Source organism: Patella vulgata, chromosome 6, assembly GCF_932274485.2.
Source record: "Patella vulgata chromosome 6, xgPatVulg1.2, whole genome shotgun sequence".
NCBI lineage: Eukaryota > Metazoa > Mollusca > Gastropoda > Patellidae > Patella > Patella vulgata.
Window position 1 is genome coordinate 40,695,678 of NC_065884.2, and position 19,763 is coordinate 40,715,440.

At 34.4% G+C, this 19,763-nt stretch overlaps 1 protein-coding gene across 1 annotated transcript in view; it reads right to left on the reverse strand.

Annotated features, from left to right (window-relative positions):
- Positions 1-19,486, reverse strand: part of LOC126825427 (autophagy-related protein 101) — a 53,666-nt gene extending 34,180 nt beyond the window's left edge. Inside the window, exons 1-7 of the mRNA XM_050555119.2 lie at positions 19,185-19,486; positions 9,605-9,718; positions 8,458-8,494; positions 8,145-8,185; positions 7,933-8,016; positions 7,069-7,167; positions 4,320-4,434 (exon numbers count right to left, since the gene is read on the reverse strand). Of these exons, the coding sequence (XP_050411076.1) occupies positions 4,320-4,434; positions 7,069-7,167; positions 7,933-8,016; positions 8,145-8,185; positions 8,458-8,494; positions 9,605-9,634 (406 nt within the window). The 5' untranslated portion in view covers positions 9,635-9,718; positions 19,185-19,486. The remainder of the gene's footprint in view (positions 1-4,319; positions 4,435-7,068; positions 7,168-7,932; positions 8,017-8,144; positions 8,186-8,457; positions 8,495-9,604; positions 9,719-19,184) is intronic.
- Positions 19,487-19,763: the final 277 nt, after the last annotated feature.

Below are 19,763 nucleotides of genomic sequence, written 5' to 3' on the forward strand. Positions count from 1 at the left end.
TAAACATGTATTTATGAAACTGTAAATAATTGTAAATTTTATTATTAGTATTACTACCATTATTATTATCGCATCTGTACCTCTGCATGTATACCTTTGTGTATGAAATAAATATATTATTATTATATATATTTCACCCATGATATATCTCATCTGTACATTAGGTATTTGCTTGAAAACGACTTGTGAAATCTCATTGAAACGTTGCAGTATAATAAACCAAGTTATTGTATTCATAATAAGTGTTCTAGTATTATAACGTAAAGCAGATGAAATGTGATTTCTAGCATGATTGTAGACTGGTCGTTTACCGATACAACCCACACAGGCCTAACAACTTTACTTTACAGTGAAACGTTGACACAAGGGGTAAATATCACGAGTCAATAACACGAGTGTATACCTCTTGCAGCCACACAGCCATACAGATAAGCTACTGATTGGCTGCATGTGTCATCCTTCTCCACTCTCATTGTGATGCTGATTCCAGTGGTTCTGGTAGTCACTTATGCCCCCTTAAAGTTACAATTTCATATTTTTTAAGAAAGTCAAAACATAATTATATTTATGTCTTTTGCTCAATAGGTTGTCAACTCACTATTATACGATCACAGGTTATCTTTCTCACACTTAAAAATCTTTACATCAGAAATAATAACACAATTACCTCTCTTGTTTTCCTATTCCCCACCATGGAATAGCTATCTTCAAACGTTTGAATTAAAGTTGAAAATGATATTTGTGACCCCCCACAGCATATTGAGTCACAATGAGGAAATTTTGAAAATTGAGTTATTGTTATTTTCACATTCTCCAACTCATTACCTTCAATTTGATGTATAGTTTGTTTGAATTGGGCAAAAATTGACTGAGCTGTGTTCATTAGAAGCTACCCAACTCACAAAAGTAAGTTTCGAGAAAAAGCAAGTCAAAGATTTGGTATGTTCCAAAACAAAATCCCATAGCAACCAGGCCATTTATCTGCTGTTTTGTCGTTGAATATATCTTTCCATGGGTTTTCAGGGGTGCTGAAGACGAAAATCGTAGTAAAAATTTGATCCGACTATATTTTGTCGTTTAATATGTTTTTTATTTAGGATTTCAAGGGTGCTGACGACGAAAATCATAATAAAAGCACTTCTTTCGTAACGAAACATCCACAACACATACGGCATAATATTCACATGATAGTGTTATACTGAAGAACAATCTATACATTAGTAGTCTGTTGTGTATAATATAACTTTAGTGAGATTAACTTAATCTTAATCTCATCAATTAATTAGCACCTTAGTGCCAGCTAGTGGTCAGGAGATTAAGATTGTTGATTGGATAATCATCAAAGAAGCCGCAACAGCTGTACGCGTGTTCATTTAACACGTGAATTAAAATAAGATTTTGCGTATACGATAGGTCTATTATTTTCACAGACGTTATCAAAATATGAGTCCCTATAGAAATGTCAATTTCATAGTCAAGAAATGCTTACGTTCACTTTCGTGGATTTTGGCTTTGATGTAAATATCAACATTATTCTTGCGCATTTCGACTCATTTAGATGCGGCCAGTCACATTTTTGCCAATTTCTCAACTGGCAATAGTGAATTATAGGATTAATAGGATTATTCTTTAACAAGGTAGGACTGTTTATAGATACCATCTATTTTAGGGCTTTATTTTAATACATTTTAAAAATATAACTTAAAAATATGAAATTGTAACTTTAAATTAACACAATGACACATTCTCAAGGGCTCAGGTGTAAACATTTGTATATTGTTGCATCTCCGACATTTGTACTGAAGCTAGCTTTTATATCCCATGTCTGCACCATCATTCACATTCTGTCAAATTCATGTGTTTGAGAGAATTGATCTGTGGTATGTTTATGCAATCATGAAAACATCATTCTCACATGCCATCATCATGATCTTAAGTATGTACATTCAGAATAGTCAGATTAAATTTCCATGAAAATATTTATCGGGTTGATACACTCCCACGAAAACATTTATCGGGCAGATATTTCCAATAAAAGTATGTCACTTTTTGTCTATAGAAAAATACTGGATTCCCTGAAAAACACCCATGGGGCACGAATAAGACAAATATTGTAAAGGTGTCCTTAACTGAAACGCTTCTTATGAGTTGATCTAATGGCTGTAAGGAGCGCTTCTTATGTGTTGATCTAATGGCTAACGGTTATGAGAACATTGAGAGAATAAACTCCAGTAGACTCTGCGACTAAACACCAAAAAAATAAGTTGAAAGAGGATACTCCAAAAATTTACACAGGCTTCAATATTTATGGTACATGGACAGCAACTAACGACTATAATACAAGCTAAAAATCGATTCTCCCCAGTCAAGTCATGTGACAAACAAGATTGCTTAATATATATTTGGGGTACTTTCCTAGTACCCTTCCGATTAAAATGTTTGAGAGGGATTTGAAGCAAACTTTTGATATATAAATTAGTTTGAATATGTTTTTAGTCTAAATATACTCTTCAAAAATAAAGTAGGGGATATTGAAATGTAAATACCTATGCAGGTTGCGATATGATAAATACTCATGGACACTTGATATGCTTTACGAGTATGTTCACAGATGAAGAATTTATCGCTCCAACAGAACCACTGAGCTGCACCTGCGACACGCAATGGCGCCATACACGTGGGAGGGGTTCATTGTCAAATTTGACACTTCAAGGAAGGGTTGATGAAAACTGACGTGTGCTGGTTTATCTATCCATGTTTGCTTTCCTATCGGTTCGAGTCAACGTCAACCGATAACACTGAGGATTGGTGGAGCAATTTCTCATTATTAAGACAAAAATCAAAAACATCCATTTTCACTTTTGACAGTGTATCTCTTTGCGAGTGATATGGGGCCGTCAGATATGCCGCCCACATGAACTGTTTATGTTCATGTGTAGGCAATTGGCCTGTTATTAACATACACTGGTTACCCCAGTTTTGTATTGTTTCTGAATATCCCCTACTTTTTTTGAAGAGTATATATTATCAAATCACACAGTTTGTACCCCGGGAGTCGTCTTTAAAGTCGGTCTCTCAAACAAGATTTTAAAACTGCATCTCAGTACACCAGGCTGCGTTTCCACCAAATTTCACGTGTCACGTATCACATGTCATGTGTCATGCATGACACGTGATACGTGACATTAGGGGTTTCCACTGGATTTCACATCGAACATGTCACATGTCATTCGTCCTGCGTTCGCCATGGGTGACGGTTCAGACTCATCTGACGAGGAAATTCTTGCCGTCAGGCCTAACAATGAACAAGGATTAATGAATCTGCGCCCCCAGCAAGGTGGCAGAAACTTGGATGAGGCTACAGAAATCCGTGATTTGATTGCAGAATTTTTCAACGATCCTCGCGGTAGTGTCATGTGGCAAGATCAGAATGTGTTCTGAAATGTTCTTCTTCTTGAGGACTAGAAAGGTCAAAAAATTGAAACTATATGCAAGCCAAAACTGTTCAATTCAAGTTCATACATCTGTTTCTTGATTTATGTTTGATTAAATTAAATACCTTCTACTGGTGGTTGTAGCTTTTCATCAATCTTCTCCCACACCTGTTTTCTTTGGTCTTTGTTTTTATAGTCTTTATTTCTGGGGTCCCACAGAAGTGGGGTCTTCTGCACAAGGCATATCAGGTTGTGCTTATAGTCATTCATGTTTAGGACAAGCGTAAATAACTAATTTTAGACGATCAAAACACAGGCTCTTTTTACATTCGATACGAACACGTGGAGTTACCAAAAGGGAAAGTAAAAGCTGTGGAAAATCCAGGGGAAACCCCAGATCGGACAGACGTGAAACATGACACGGGTAAAAAGAATGAACATGTTCATTCTTCAAAAACGTGTCATTTCACGCGTGAAACGTGAAAAGTGACATTGATGGAAACGGTTCCTACCAAAATCATATGTTTCTATTTCTTGTCACGTGACACGTGAAACTTGGTGGAAACGCAGCCCCATGCACACACGGAGAAGAGCAAACAGCTTAGCTAAATTTGTTACAATATGGGTGTCAAATCTTTAACTAAGACTCTTTATCCCAATCTTTCAGTTTTCCCAGCTGACTTGGTACTGGTAGGAGAGTGGAAATTTTTGTAGCATGTAAGGTAAGGGATGTAAGAACAAGTGATGTTTTATATCCTAACACTCCCAGAAGTCTGATCAATAAAAGGTTCAGATTTAAAAAATTATACTTCTAAAAGACACTGGGGGCCAGCAAACCTAGGACCAACGTTGTTAATAAATAACTAAATGAATTAAGAAAATTACCATGTTCATTAGCTAAATTAATGACATCTAGTTTAACTGTCCATACTTCCCATGGTATACATTCAGCCTGAAATGGCCAACGAGCTCTTTTCTTCTGATAAAATTCTAATGAAATCTGAAATATGAATTGTTGTCGTATACAAGCTTTAATTATAAAAAAAATCTTTTACAAGCAACAATCTCGTTAATTCTTTAGAAATTAGAATTGTCCAGTTTTCCTGCTTTTACTATAGAATTTACAGAAATAAACTAAAAGACAACTAAAATTGACTGCATAGTTTAAAGTAAAACTCCAGCTGTTGCAGAAACTTTTAAGATTTCATTCATTATGTAGAAAACAAAATAGTTTTAATCAGTGATGGGATTTCAAAATTTTTCTTGTCAGACATGTTAACCGAAAATAAAGGGGCATAACTCTTATCATTATTTAAGCAGGGGGTTTCAGACCACAATTAAAAATCATGTGTCAACAAAATATTCAAATTCGTACGTATTAAAAAAAATAGGTGCTCCTCATTATTTTTTATATTTAATTCCTGTACGGTATTCAAATTTGTGTCAGTAATGTTCCTACAAAATTACATGTTGTCATTATACGATAGAATGGAAGCGTGCCGACTATTGTCGACCCGTACTTTTGTTCAAAATCACCTCCAAAATTAACATATTTTCTGGGGTATAAGTGGATTTTTTTTTCCAGCAGAAATCTGGCATTCGTCTTATACTACGTTTTGACTTCTATATGGATGGAGGTAAAAAAAAAAGACATCCCCAAATTTTTTGGGCAGTGATCGTCGCTCCACGATATCGAGCCAGTGAAATCATCTGCTAAATAATAGCACTCGCACGCGTTATCGTGTAAAACAATTAACTACTTACATGTACACTATTCCAATCAAAATATTTGTCGACATTTCTCAGCTTGTTTATTTCTTTTTTTTAAACATAACCCCCATTCAAAATACTATCATAAACCCGAGAATATGCCATCAAAATAGAATCTTTCCTCCGACGTGATAATTGTCACGATCACATCTCTTGTAGTTTCACACGTCTCGCAAGATTTCTACTTTAGTTTTTGATTATTTTATTATAACCACGAGTGGGTGTTTGTATAAAATAGCTTTATTTAACGTCCGCTTCTACCAAAGTGATATCGCAGACAAATTAACGGATATATTGATTTATAAGTTAACGTGATAATTGTCACGGTTACATCTCTTTTAATTTCACGTGTCTCGCAAGATTTCTACTTTAGTTTTCGATTATTGTATTATAACCACGTGTGTGTGGGTGTGTGTGTGTGTGTTTGTGTGTGTGTGTGTGTGTGTGTGTGTGTGAAATAGCTTTATTTAACGTCCGCTTCAACCGAAGTGATAACGCAGACAAATTAACGGATATATTGATTTACAAGTTAACAGATAATATATTGATTTGGAGTGTTATATACACTTACAATATGTGACATCTATGATTAGTTTATACATATTGTCGGCTCACATCAATGGGATTAAAATGTTCGACAATGGAGAAACCACGAGGTCAACATGAGATTAAAATGATAATAACTCTTATTGGATTGATGAACAGTCCGACAAAGGGGAAGCAATGACTTCTGTTTAAGATTAGATTGATGAATTGTCCGACAAAGGATTAAGTCAGTCAATCAAAGCAGATTAAGTAGTTAATCAAGGTAGGTGTATAGATGGTATAAGACAATAAATACATTGATCACTTAATTACCTAATCAATCCAGCCTATTATCAACGATAATCGGGTTGAGTGGCAGTTATACACTCAGTACCAGTAATGGGATTTCGCCTGTATATTCCGGACTTGTCCGACGCTATTTTCCCAACGTCCAAAATTGTCCGACCGGGAATATGCCCAATCGGACATCAAGACATGGTGAATAATATTCAAAATTCCAAAATTAATATAGTCTACTGAGTGTAGGCCTACAGCTACAACTCAACCCGATTGTCGTTGATAATAGGCTGGATTGATTAGGTAATTAAGTGATCAATGTATTTATCGTGTTATACCATCTATACACCTACCTTGATTAACTACTTAATCTATCATATTAAGAAAACATGTAATTTTACAGGAATATCACCGACATAAATTTGAATAATGTACGGGAATTAAATATGAAAAATAACGTGGTTCACCTTTTTTTATTACTACAGGATTTGAATATTTTGTTGACACATGATTTTTAATTGTGGTATGAATATGCCAGCTTAATTAACGATAAGAGTTATGCCCCTTTATTTTCAGTAAAATGTACAACAGGAAAAATTTTGAAATCCCATCACTGCTCAGTATACTATATTAATTTTGGAATTTTGAATATTATTCACCATGTCTTGATGTCCGATTGGGCATATTCCTGGTTGGACACTTTAGGACGTTTGGAAAATAGCGTCGGACATGTCCGGAATATACGGGCGAAATCCCATCACTGGTTTCAATGAAGTACAGAGCATTTCGCCTTTAATTAACACTTTCAATGTAGAATTGACAGACTGGATTACTCCATGCTGGCCATTTTTAAGTAAAATATGATTTGTTAATGTTGTTTATTTTGTATTTTATTATCCTGATCTGAATTACTGTCTCAGCTACTTCTACTGCTAAATTTATTCAAATAACAAATACTTTGCTCAAAACATTGTCTGTTGACCAGCAAATATTTGGTAATGAACCTAAACAATGATATTTTTACTAATCATTTTTTACATACCTGGCCTGATCTTGGACCATCATTAAAGCGCAGTGAATCTCTAAATGAAGCTATTTCTCTTCTTATTGCAAGATCTAAATTATCAGATCCTACTCGAACCTAGAAAATTCAGTGAATGAACATGTGATCCAACTAAATGATTCATTGCTTTATAATGTACACTGAGAATTTCATTGAAAAAAAGCAATGCTATGTATAACTACAAAATTGCATGTCTGTGAGTTTAATCGGTAGAATAATGACAGAAGATAGGTTGATCCTTCGTTGGCTAAACTGACCAATAATCAATATTTACAGTACAACATTAATTATAAAATTTATCAGCCCAAAAAACTCTAGTTGCCCTTATACTCTATTACACTCATGACATGTGAGACATTTAGATGTCATCTCTTTGGTTACTATGCCATTAATTACTGACAATTTTGAAACCAAAATTTAAGACATAAATTGGCAAATTTAACAGGTATAAAATTTGTGTTTTACACTTTTAAGTATTAATACTGATAGAGAATCGGTTTCAGACAAGTTATTTGCCCCAAGAATTTTGTTATACGAACCGACTCAAGTCATAATACTTAGTCTCACCTTAATATTATTGTTGAAAGAAATTTCCCATGTTACAAGCACCTGTATTGATCATACCCAGAACATCTTGAAAGTGGAATGTTATATGAATAGACTCAAGTCATAATACTTAGTCTCAGCTTAATGTTATTGTTGAAAGAAATTTCCCATGTTACAATTGCACCTGTATTGATCATACCCAGAACATCTTGAAAGTAGAATGTTGCTGTAGAGTATGCTTTTAAACTCTTTATACCTTAATAAAAAACATATTGTACAGAATTGAATATAACTTACATAAGTTAAATCTATAAAATCACAGTCTTCATCAACTATACCAACTGTCCCAATAGAATAACTACCTTCATGTTTATAGTGAAACTGTAATTAAAACAATTCGTAAGTTATACAGTGGTAAGATTAAATTCTACAAGACAGAACAATTTTGTTGAAATTTCTAATGAGAATACTATTATATCCCACTCTAATATACCAAACTAATTACCAACCTTTCCTAATGTTCTATGAAGAAGAAGTGTGTGGAATAAACCTGCAACACAAAAATTAACATTAAGAAACTACAACAATTTAACACAATATACACAATATATCGCTAGTTTTTTAAAAAAAAAAAACAAACAAAAAAATGCTGCAACCCTAACTTGCAGAATGAAGCACAATTGATAATAATTACTAAAATCTTGTTTATATCGAATTGTTACTACAGTTTCATAGGTAAGGTAAGTACTGGTTTATGCCTTTATTGCCTTTCCAGCCAGTTCTCTATGTCAGTACTTGAAGAATTCTACACTTAATACTTACTTTGAACAACTTCTTCTATTTGTCTGCCCTCCACAGACTGAAATAATTAATCATAATTACCATCAAGAGCAGGTACAGTATATCTTTTCAAACAAGTGGTTGCCATGCAAGATACGTCCACATTTTGCAAGAGATGGACAGAGAACGAGATAAAAAAAAGTGATATTTCATACAATCGGGTCCAGGAAGTTCGGGTCCAATACGTGCAAAGATTGAAAGGAACCCAGATTTCATCAAAATCAGATAAAAACTGTGACCTCTAGAGGCTCCACAACATTGGTACGGTATTAAATACTTTTACACTATTTGCGAATGGGAGCGGCCATTTTGTCGGGCAGTTTTGGTCTGCTTTTCACAAAAAGTCGAACTCAAATGACATTATGGTATAACGGTGATATATTTTAAATAGTTTTTTAAATCAGATAAAAATTGTTACCTGTAGAGGGTCCACAAGCTAAAAACGTGATTTTTCGTACAATCAGGGGCCATAATCCAGGAAGTTAGAGGCCGATAGGCACAAATATCAAAAGGGACCCTTTGGGATATAAACATATATTTTAAGCTTCATCAAAATCAGATAAAAATTTGTGACCTCGAGAGGGTCAACAACCTTGGTATTTACATACTTTTACACTATTTGTGTATGGGGAGGAGCCATTTTGTCAGGCAGCTTCCGTCCAATTTTCGAGAAATTTGAATTTAACTGCAATTATGATGTAACGGTGATACATTTAAACTTTTTTTTTTTAAATCGGATAAAAATTGTGACCTCCCACAAGCTAAAAAAGCGATTTATTCGTACAATCAGAAGCAAAATACAGGGAGTTAGGGTCCGATATGCACGAATATTGAAAGGAACCGAGTTCTTTTACATATAAACTTGACCAATCGCACAACTAACCTCTTGTCGAGGCATGATGTAACTTGCAGCCTCATTTTAACCGTAAGATTCAGAATGTTGTTTATAACAATACAATGCCACATCTTTCAAAACCTGCAGTATTTTGGTTGAAACTCTTGGCTTAGACCTGTACACATCGGTTTAATTCTATGAAATAACAGGTGATGCAAGTTTTATACACAAAGTAAACCTACTTGGTATAACCTATGTTTTACATCTATTAACATACACATGCCAACTACTTACCAGTTCAAATACCTGTGACCTTGCATTCATTCTCTATGTAAAGTGAAACTCGCTTCTTTATAAGTTTATACATGTATTAACATAGACATGTCTTACACTCTTGCTACGATTTTCCTGGAAAAAAAACCAAATTAATTTTATAGATTACGGATAAACTGACTGATCCTGGATATATGAATTTAAAAAAGAAACAATATTATATCAAGTCAAATCATTTATCATAATAAATTATATCCATATTTTTAAGGGTGTATACAGCTCTTTTCTTTTGGAACTTAAGATAGATGTAAATGGGTTGAAAAGCAGATTTTGGTGTATAGTCATTAATACTGATTTCATTGCATCTTTCAGTCTTCCTAGCATGTCTGTTATACCGAAAACGTTAAATATGTTATTTGGTTTCTGAAGTAGCACATACAGAGGATTAAAGAGAGAGAGAGAGAGAAATGGGGTTTAACGTCCACTCGACACAAACTAGGTCATTTCGGGACTAACACATGGTATAATTTTATTTACATAATTCGCTTGCGCGTAGGGGTCTTTAGCAGTGGGAGAAAACCGGAGAGGATTAAAGAAACACATACTATGTTCATTCCTCTTTCAAAAGGTGATAATGCCATCATTAACACTTTTTGAATACTCGATAAGCGAATTAATCTGTGCCATTGCAGCTTTACCTTTCAGTGTTTGATGTTTATTAATCTGTCAATCAGAAAATCGGCATCTGATCAATGTAGTACATGTACACTGGTTCTGCACCCGGACCTACGGGGTGTGTACCAAAAATTTCCAGCCTCACCAAGAACAGTTTGCCCAAACTCAGTGTGTGCTTGACATGCAAAACATAAATTCCATGCACAATCATTTCCCATATAGCTGTCAAACCAGATGACCCATCCATTTGCTCTCAAAAGGGAGAAAGCTGAATGCAGAGCAGTGATTAAGTATCTTTGTTTGAAAAAGTTTAGCCTACGCCAAAGTAAATTCATGATGACATGCCACAAATATTTTTGTACAATTCAAAGATTTCTAGCCCTTTTTTTAAAGTCAAACTTAGAATCCTGAGACATGTCAGGCCAATGAGACCACACCCTGATATAAAAATTGTGTAGATGTGTAAATGTCAGCTTAATGTTCAATATTTTCTTGTCAAAATCTAGGAGTTTGTGGTGTTTGTTGCATTTATGTTACTTATAGAACAGTAAAATGTTAATTTTGTTCCTTTATAGGCCTCCTTCATGTTGTCAACTCTGTCATAACTACTTTTTTGACTTAATTTTTTCGGGTAATTGATGTAAAGGTCCAGACATCTTGCTTCAGCACAAGAATTGCAATAAAGATTTGTATGGTGCCTCTGAGCCTTGAGATGTTGAAAACATTGAAATTTTCCCAAATTTGTGAAAATTGTGTATTCTGTGACCCTTTTGTTAGAGAGGGGTGGTCATAGACCAAATATGGCATTTTTTTCTTTCATCAAGGCCTATTTTTTTTTGCCATAATTCATATTTATTGCACATATTTTAGTTTATATGTACACATGTTAGCCAGGGATGGTAAAACATGGTTATTAGACAGATTCCTTTAGTAATGTTACTTCTGCAACCAAAGATTAGATTGATTCAGTCAGTGACATGATTAGGGGGTGGGGATACATTTTTCAGTATAGATCTCTAATATTACCATCAATGCAGCTGATTTGTGGTTTTTCTGTTTGCATATTGTCCAGGGTTTCTAAAAATATATTCCTTGCCCGTCTGGCTATCTAAAAAGTGGAAAATTATTGTTTTTATGAAAGATGCTATATGTAAATTTTGTACATTTTTCATGACATGGCAGTAAAAAATTATATTTTTGAAAAAAAATCCAGCTTATGAGTGTTTTCTGTGTAATTTGTTTGTAACTTGTCTAATTTTTTCACAGAACTCAAATACTGCCTTTAATAAGAAAGATGTTTAAATTTTAGCACAAAAGGCCCATGGACCTGAGATGCACCGCTGTACATAAAGTAGCATGTATACTTAAAGGGCCATCATTTTTGCAGTTATTCTTTGATTTTGATTTCCTTTCACCAGTATGTTGCCAGAACATATGGGAAGCATATAAAAAAGGCTTTTTGGTGATACCTGAAGTTTCACCCCTATATAGGACACAGCTCAGGAAATATTTCTACGCCGTCACCCACGAATGTAGGGCGAAAGTTATTTTTAGTCTTTTTCTCCCTTTTCCTTATTCCCCCTTTTGCATGGCAATTTTTGTTGACTTTTTGGTGTAGAATCGAAGAAAAATGTTTGAAAATATATTTTCTGCCAAGAGTTGAGAGATTGGTTAGGTTGAAATGTAGGGTCAAAAATTGCATGTTTTCTTGTCTCTACTTCCAGCTTGTGTATTTCAAGTTTTCCATGGTGAACCTCATATGTGCTTTTGGGCAAGAGGTTGCCACATGTTGCTCCATCTGTGGTAGAAAGCGTTCTACCCAACGAAAATTTGGGAAAAAGTTAGAGCCGGTCTACGAGACGAGAATTAACATTAAAGTCAACGGGGAAATCATTAGTGATCTGTGGCCATACTGGATAATCAACCACATTAAAAACCAAACTCCCGGTTACACATGGGCAATGTATTTTACGTACGTTGAAGACTAGGAGGTTCTGGTGACCAAGACTAAAAAGTATCAAGCAATCAAACTGATTATCAACTATACACTAAGTTTCATCACCCTCTATCAGATAGAATCAAAGTTATCTTGTCCCAAAGCATCGACCAATGAAATTGCTTAGCTCAGCTTAGCTTTAGCTCCAAATGTTAATCATTGAACTCAGTCAAGACATTCACTTTATGAACATCTACATCAAGTTTAAACAAATTGCTTATCGTTCATTAGTGAAGGTATTGATCAATCTGAATGACAGACCCACCCTAGCTACCATTTAATTTTTGTATGTTAGTTACGTACGGGTAATGATATAATGAATCTATACTCAGAGTTTCATCACTCTTCTTAATTATAACCAAAGTTATCGTGCCCCAAAGCATCCACCAATCAGATTGCTTATCTCTGCTTACAGTAAGCAGACAATGTTTATCATCTAACTCCATCAAGGCATTCACCTAATGAACGCCTACACTAAGTCTGAACATTCTACCTCAATTAGAAGGAGAGTTATTGTGTTCCAAATTCTTGACCAATCAAATAGCTTATTGCTCTGCTTATCCTAAACAGAAAAATGTTCCTTATCGAACTTATAGTCAAGGTATTGATATGATAAAACTATACCCCAAGTGTCCTCACTCTCACTGAATTAGAACTAAAGTTATCGTGTCCCAATGCATCAACCAATCAAATTGCTCATCTCTGTTTACCCTAAGCACAAAATTCTCATCTTCGAGCTCCATCAAGGCATTCACATAATAAATACCTACGCCAAGTGTGAACATTCTAGCTCAATTAGAATGAGAGTTACTGTGTTCCAAAGTCTCGTCCAATCAAATTGCTTAGCGCTCTGTTCACCCTGAGCAGAAAATGCTCATTATCAAATTTAATCAAGGTATTGATGTAATAAAACTATACACCAAATTTCATCACTCTCACTTAATTAGAACTAAAGTTATCATGTCCCAAAGCATCAACCAATTAAATTGCTTATCTCTGCTTACCCTCAGCAGAAAATGTTCATCTTCAAACTACATCAAGGCATTGCCCTAATAAACAACTGCACCAAGTTTGAATGTTCTAGTTCAATTAGAATGAACGTCTACACAAAGTTTGAATATTCTACCTCAATTAGAAGGAGAGTTATTGTGTTCCAAAGTCTCAGCCAATCAAATTCCTTATCACTCTGCTTACCCTAAGCAGAGAATGCCCATTATCGAACTTTATCAAGGTATTGATGTAATGAAACTATACACCAAGTTTCATCACTCATCACTGACAGAAAGACAGATGGACAAGCCCATTTGACAAGTGTAAATATACCAACAAACATATTTATTGACAAAAAGTTTGAAGGTTGTACACTTAAAAACTAATTGTCTAGCAACAGAAGATGAGATAAGACAAACAATTAAAAAATTAGCCTCAAAGTTATGTTCCCCCAATCCTCTGCCAACATGGCTACTAAAGAAGTATGAAGCAGAGTTACTTCCAGTGATAACCCCAATCGTGAACATGTCTTAAGTAGGCGCAGAAGTATGTGAAATGCTTAAAACAACCCATGTGACACCCACCCCTCATTAAAATATCAGCCCTTGATTCTGATGTGCTAAAATAATTACTGACCTGTGTCGAATTTATCTTTCATTTTTAAAATTATAGAAAAAATAATTTATTGTCCTTAATTATTTTAAATAAAATTTGTGTGAAAACAATCTCCAAGAAAAATTTCAGTCAGCATACAGATAATTGTAGCTTGGATCAGAAGAAACCAGTGTCGCTAGTTTTATTGGACTTCAGGGCAGTATTTGATAAGATAGATCAATCAATCCTACTCCGGAGACTTGAAACTCGATACGGTATTCTGGAGATGCACTGAAATGGTTTGAGTTGTATCTGAGTGGAAGACAGCAGAGTATCGTTATTGACGCATCTGAATCAATGCCTAAAGCTCTTGATTTTGGTGTTTCCCAGGGATCTGTATTGGGACCGGTTTTGTTCACAGCATATACTACACCAATCGGAGATATCATCCGTGAGATGAGTCTTAATTACCACCTCTATGCGGATGATACCCAGTTATATGTTGAACTTGACCTTTCACCAGCTACCACTACATCAGAACTTAAAACATGCACTGAACAAATTAGAATCTGGATGCACTGCAACTTTTTGAAATTGAATGATGAAAAAACAGAGAATATAATACCGTAATCGGGAATAAAAAGAACATTGACATCAAGCACGTGACTATTGGAAGCACTGTCATAACCCTATCCAACTGTGTCAGAAATCTTAGTGTGTTCTTTGACTCTTCCCTTGATATGAAAACCCATGTATCCAGGCTGTGCAAAAACTTTCATCTGTATAACATTGGCAAAATTCGACCCTATATTGACCTAGATTCCACTAAAATGTTAATAAATGCTTTTGTTAAGTCATCTTTAGATTAATGTAATTCATTATTGTATTCTCTTCCTAAAAGTCAGCTAAAGAAAATCCAGAATAAAGCAGCTTAAATTGTATCTCTCACCAAACCATCTGACTATATTTCACCTTTTTTAAATTGGGTACATTGGCTACTGATCAATCAACGCATCATTTTCAAAATTAACATAATCTTTCAATTGTTTAAACAATCCTGTGGCACCATCCTATTTATGTACCTTCTCGTTCCTTACGTTCATCTGATAAAAAACAATTTGTGTGTTCAGTAAAGAAGTAAAAATTTGATGAGAGAGCTTTTGTGTACAGCAGCACCAAAAGAATGGAACAAATTGCCACTGGAAGTCCAAAACAGTCCAAACCTGGCTATATATTTAAACAACCTCTGAAAAATCTTTATTTTACCCAAACTTTTGAACTTTAATTTAAATGCTTCATCTTTCATGATTATGTAGGCCTACATTGTTGTAACTTGACTATTCCTTTGTGATACTCCCAACTGTGTTACATGTATATAATGTGATTTTAAATTTGTGACATCGAACATATTAGAACATTTGATATACATGTATTATTGACTATCCGAAGCTAATGGCCGAGAACTTACAAAAGCAGACGCAGGTCAAATGACCTACATATTCCAAAGAAAGGATATGATTTATGATATGATATGATTTGTATATACATGTACGTATGTTTTTTATGATCATATTTACATGTACATTGTAAAGCACCACAGAGCAGTCAGACTGACTGAATGTCCAGCACTATAGAAAATGATTATTAGGCTTTCAGACTACTTTGTCTGAAAGACTATTGTTTTTACTAAAATTATTATTATTATTATTTTTTTCCGCGGGATTCTATTTCTCCATGATCGAAAACAGATATCGATCTGGAACCAAATTTTCTATCGAGAAACCATGTGGTGGCTACTTGATAAACTATTTTTGAAACTTCTGCGCAGACCGGAAGTGAAAATTGAAAATCGGCCATATTTTTGTCAATTCTTTACCTATTTTTAAACAAATGACATTTTCGGAAACCCTGAATCTTTTCAGAGATAATGGCTATCTCACATTTTTCAATTTCGAATATTTGTCTATGACTTCTATCGTTCGAAAATTGAAAACACGTTGTTTATGAGATAATTTTTGTTATTTTTCAAAATTTTCAAATTTGACCTACATTTTTGAATACCTGAAGTCCTTCCCATTCAAGTAATATAAGTTCCATTCCGAGTTATCGCCCTTTATTTTCCAATTTTTTTCGAATTTTCTGGTCATTTTCCAACCCTTATATTTTTTTGAAAGCATTAATAATCGATCTTTCTGAAACTCCAGGATCGTAAAGCCAGATTGTCAGACCGTTGGATAAAGCAATTTCAACAAAGATCCGTAAACCGGAAGTAGTCGAAATAATGCCCGATATTTTGAAAAAACGCAAAAAATGGGTGCTTTTGGGAAAAACAGGATTTCTCTGTCCAATTTCAACGGATTAAACGAATTAAGCTTTCGTTGAGTGGCCCAGGGAATGGACTGTCGTATGATGCCCAATTTATATGGATACTATGACTAAACAGCAAAATATGACACGCTGAAAATCAAGTATTTTCTGATTTGGAACGTTTTTGGACGCCTTTATCTCTAAAACTTAACCTACAATTCTCTATCGAGAGTCCATTCGATAGTCTTGTGCATTATGCCATCCAATAAGACTTTGAAATGTCTGGAATAGGATAAAAAAGGGACATAAAATCGAAAAAAGTCGAAAAATCGAGAAATTTTGGAAAATGGTCTATTACTTTATTATTTAAACCGATTTTTACAAAAAGGTTACACACTCAGATAGCTGACCTAATTACGATTCTAGCGATGTGTAATAAGTATTGAGTTACTGAAATTTAATTTTCGATATTTTTTTACATTTTTGCATTTTTGGCACTTTTGAACATAGGATTTCTCAGGGATATTTTATCTGACGGGAGTATCCGATTTTCGCATAATGTCTCGTCTGTGATAAATGGTATAGATATGCATTTTACTATATTGCTTCAATTGTCAAGTAATTTCAAGAATGAATGTCTCAGAATATCGCGGAAGAAACAAACTTTAGATATTTTTTCTTTTATTTGGCATATTGCTTCAATTGTCAAGTAATTTCAAGAATGAATGTCTCAGAATATCGCGGAAGAAACAAACTTTAGATATTTTTTCTTTTATTTGGCATATTTTTGAATTTAGTCTATAGAAGATTTTCATTTTTTCACTTCTGAACAGCCTTGGGTATGTGTTCAATGAAAATGCAAAAAATATGCTGTGGACTTTTTTTTACCCTGACGCGACTTCACCAGAGGTGTGCGTTCAATAAAATCCATTGCATAACTAAATATTGCAACGAAAAAAAAAAGTTCTCTCTTGACAAATTTGACTATTTACTTGTAATTTCGACTGAGAGGAAGACAACAATGCTTTCGTTACGCGTTGGGCTAAACCAATGCAGCTGTTGCAGGGGTGGTTTAATTTTGACAGATGGTTTGACAGTCACTTGTTGCAATGAAAACAAAGCGCGATTATTACGATCGTTTGAGTTTGGGCAACAAAAAATATAACTGAAGGCAATTACAGGAGATTTATATTGAAACCATTGATCGCCAGTCTATCAAATGTTATTCACAATGAAAATATCACTGATTGCACGGATACTCGTAAAAATAAAGTCATATATAAACTAAAAATATCCTATCTTCTTTATGTTATAAATAATTTAACAAGGACCATGAAGCTCACCTCCGAAGTCTCTGAGTCTATTGTTAATTTGATAGCATTCTTTCAATCAAATAATAACTGCTTCAATAACATTTGAAGAGTCCAGGGGAAGAACGATCTAAGTCATATTTTTGTCTTTTCGCATAAAAGGCAAAACAGACTTTTGGACGGGAATGCTTGGCGCGAACATAACAACGAGTGGGTTTTAATTACAACTTCAAAATGATGTTTAATACGAATCATAATTACAAGTACAACAACTGACTTCAACTTTTCAGTCAAATAAAGGGTACGATGGACATATTTGTCCGGGAGGCCATTTCAGAAGGGCCATGGTTGGATGTGACTCCAATCGTTTTTACCTGAAATAGATTGTTCCACAGAAAGCTTATACAATTTGCTACCAGATGGCACCATTAACTGAGATTCATTGAAAAAGTGACTTAGATCGTTTTTCTCAGGGGCTTTTCATTTACAAGCGTGTTGCTTATAATACTTAGGCCTATATATATTGAATTAAAGATAATCATAGGTAATATTTAAGGCCGGTAAATCAAATGTAATTGTTTTTGTTCCGCATGTGTGTTCAAAAGAAAATTATCCCATCCGAGTCGCTAATCAAATAATTATTAAAACAAAATATTCCAAAAGGTAAAGTTATAAAATTTGCAGAGATTTTACCAGAATGTAAAAAACATTAACAAAATAAAAGAATACGGACAGTTGTGTGTGAACGCCCAAACTCAATGTCGTAAAAGTGTCGAAAACCATTTCAATTTGCTATGCTGTCACGCCTTATACGAAATGATATCTCCAGAAGAATGACGTAATCAGCTTCCATATTGGTATTTTTGTGTGTCGAAAATTTGTGGGATTTCAATTTTTCAAGAGAGAACTTTATTTGTTGGGATAATTAGTTGTGCAATGGATTTTATTTAACCGGAGCTGATTTCAAACACACAGGTAAATTTATAATAACCAAAGTTAAAGGAGCTAAATCGCTAATATTTTGGGCCTAGAAATTGGCACAAATGGGTCGCAACGCATATAATAATGTAATATGAATTTATATAAACTGTTTTACATTCAATTGTTTCTGTTTTACTGTGAATTGTCATCAGTTATGTTCGGCGAAATATGCCAGAAGTCTCAAAACCGAAAGACAGTTTCTAGCGTCTGGTTATTTCAGTCAACACCGATAGTATATATTGCGCATGCTCTCCAAATAAGAATATGGTATCACCGTTTGACATGACTTGTGGAATATGTCTAGCCTCATTCTTTGAGCACCGTGTTACAAATGGCGCTGAAACGAATTATGGTACACGATTCGTGTACCAATGGTGAAATGTTTATTTTATCTTAAATATTGAATATCAGAAGCCCATCTTTTCCAGGTAAGACCACAACACCAATGCTGATTTAAATTGCAAAAAAATTTGTGTTTTCAATGTCGAAGATTTTGGATGATATTGAGTTTACGGACTTAGCTACTTTAAGTAGCTTGTTCACAATTGAAGAAATCCGTTTAAAATTTACCATGGTTCAGACACTGAGACTAGTGAGACAATAAATAGTAATGAGTAAAGGATCAACATTCAATTTGATTACATTATTAATTATATCTGAGAATGGTGTTATAAACATCCAGTATTCGTTGTCGTTTTCTATTTCACTTTTTTTCTTTGACACGTTATATTAAGATTCAAACACTTACCTAGAAAACCATATCTCTTTTGGACATGTTATCATGAATATAAATAAATTATTATTGTCTGTCAGCTGAGTGCAAAGTTTGTTATTATTTACAAATATAAAAGTGCACTCTTCCGTTTCCGAGAGGGGAGATTATCCATGGTCTAAATTTAACTCTTCGTCATCAAGTCTTTTGTGTGCGTTCTCTTTATTATAGAACTGTACTGAACATATCCATGGTCTTTATCGATAACAGTTTGAGGGAACATGGAGGGACCAACCTAAACTGATCGGCAGTAAATTTTCACTCAACCACTACCATTATCACATACTGGTGTGACCGGCGCGTCGAATTACCCAATAACACCCAATAACTGCCCAATAACACCCAATGTAGTAAGTATTGTAAAGTAAGGCAGTGGTGTGAAATTTCAAGCTAGCTAGCTTGCTTCTGTTTTTCCGTGCCACCATAGATAATACCGATTATCTATGGTGCCACACAACTTTTCTGTTATCCATTCTTTAACGTTTGACACAAAACGCAAATTAAATACAGGCTTACTTATCAATGTGCGATGGTATTTGAATTTCGCAGTGATTT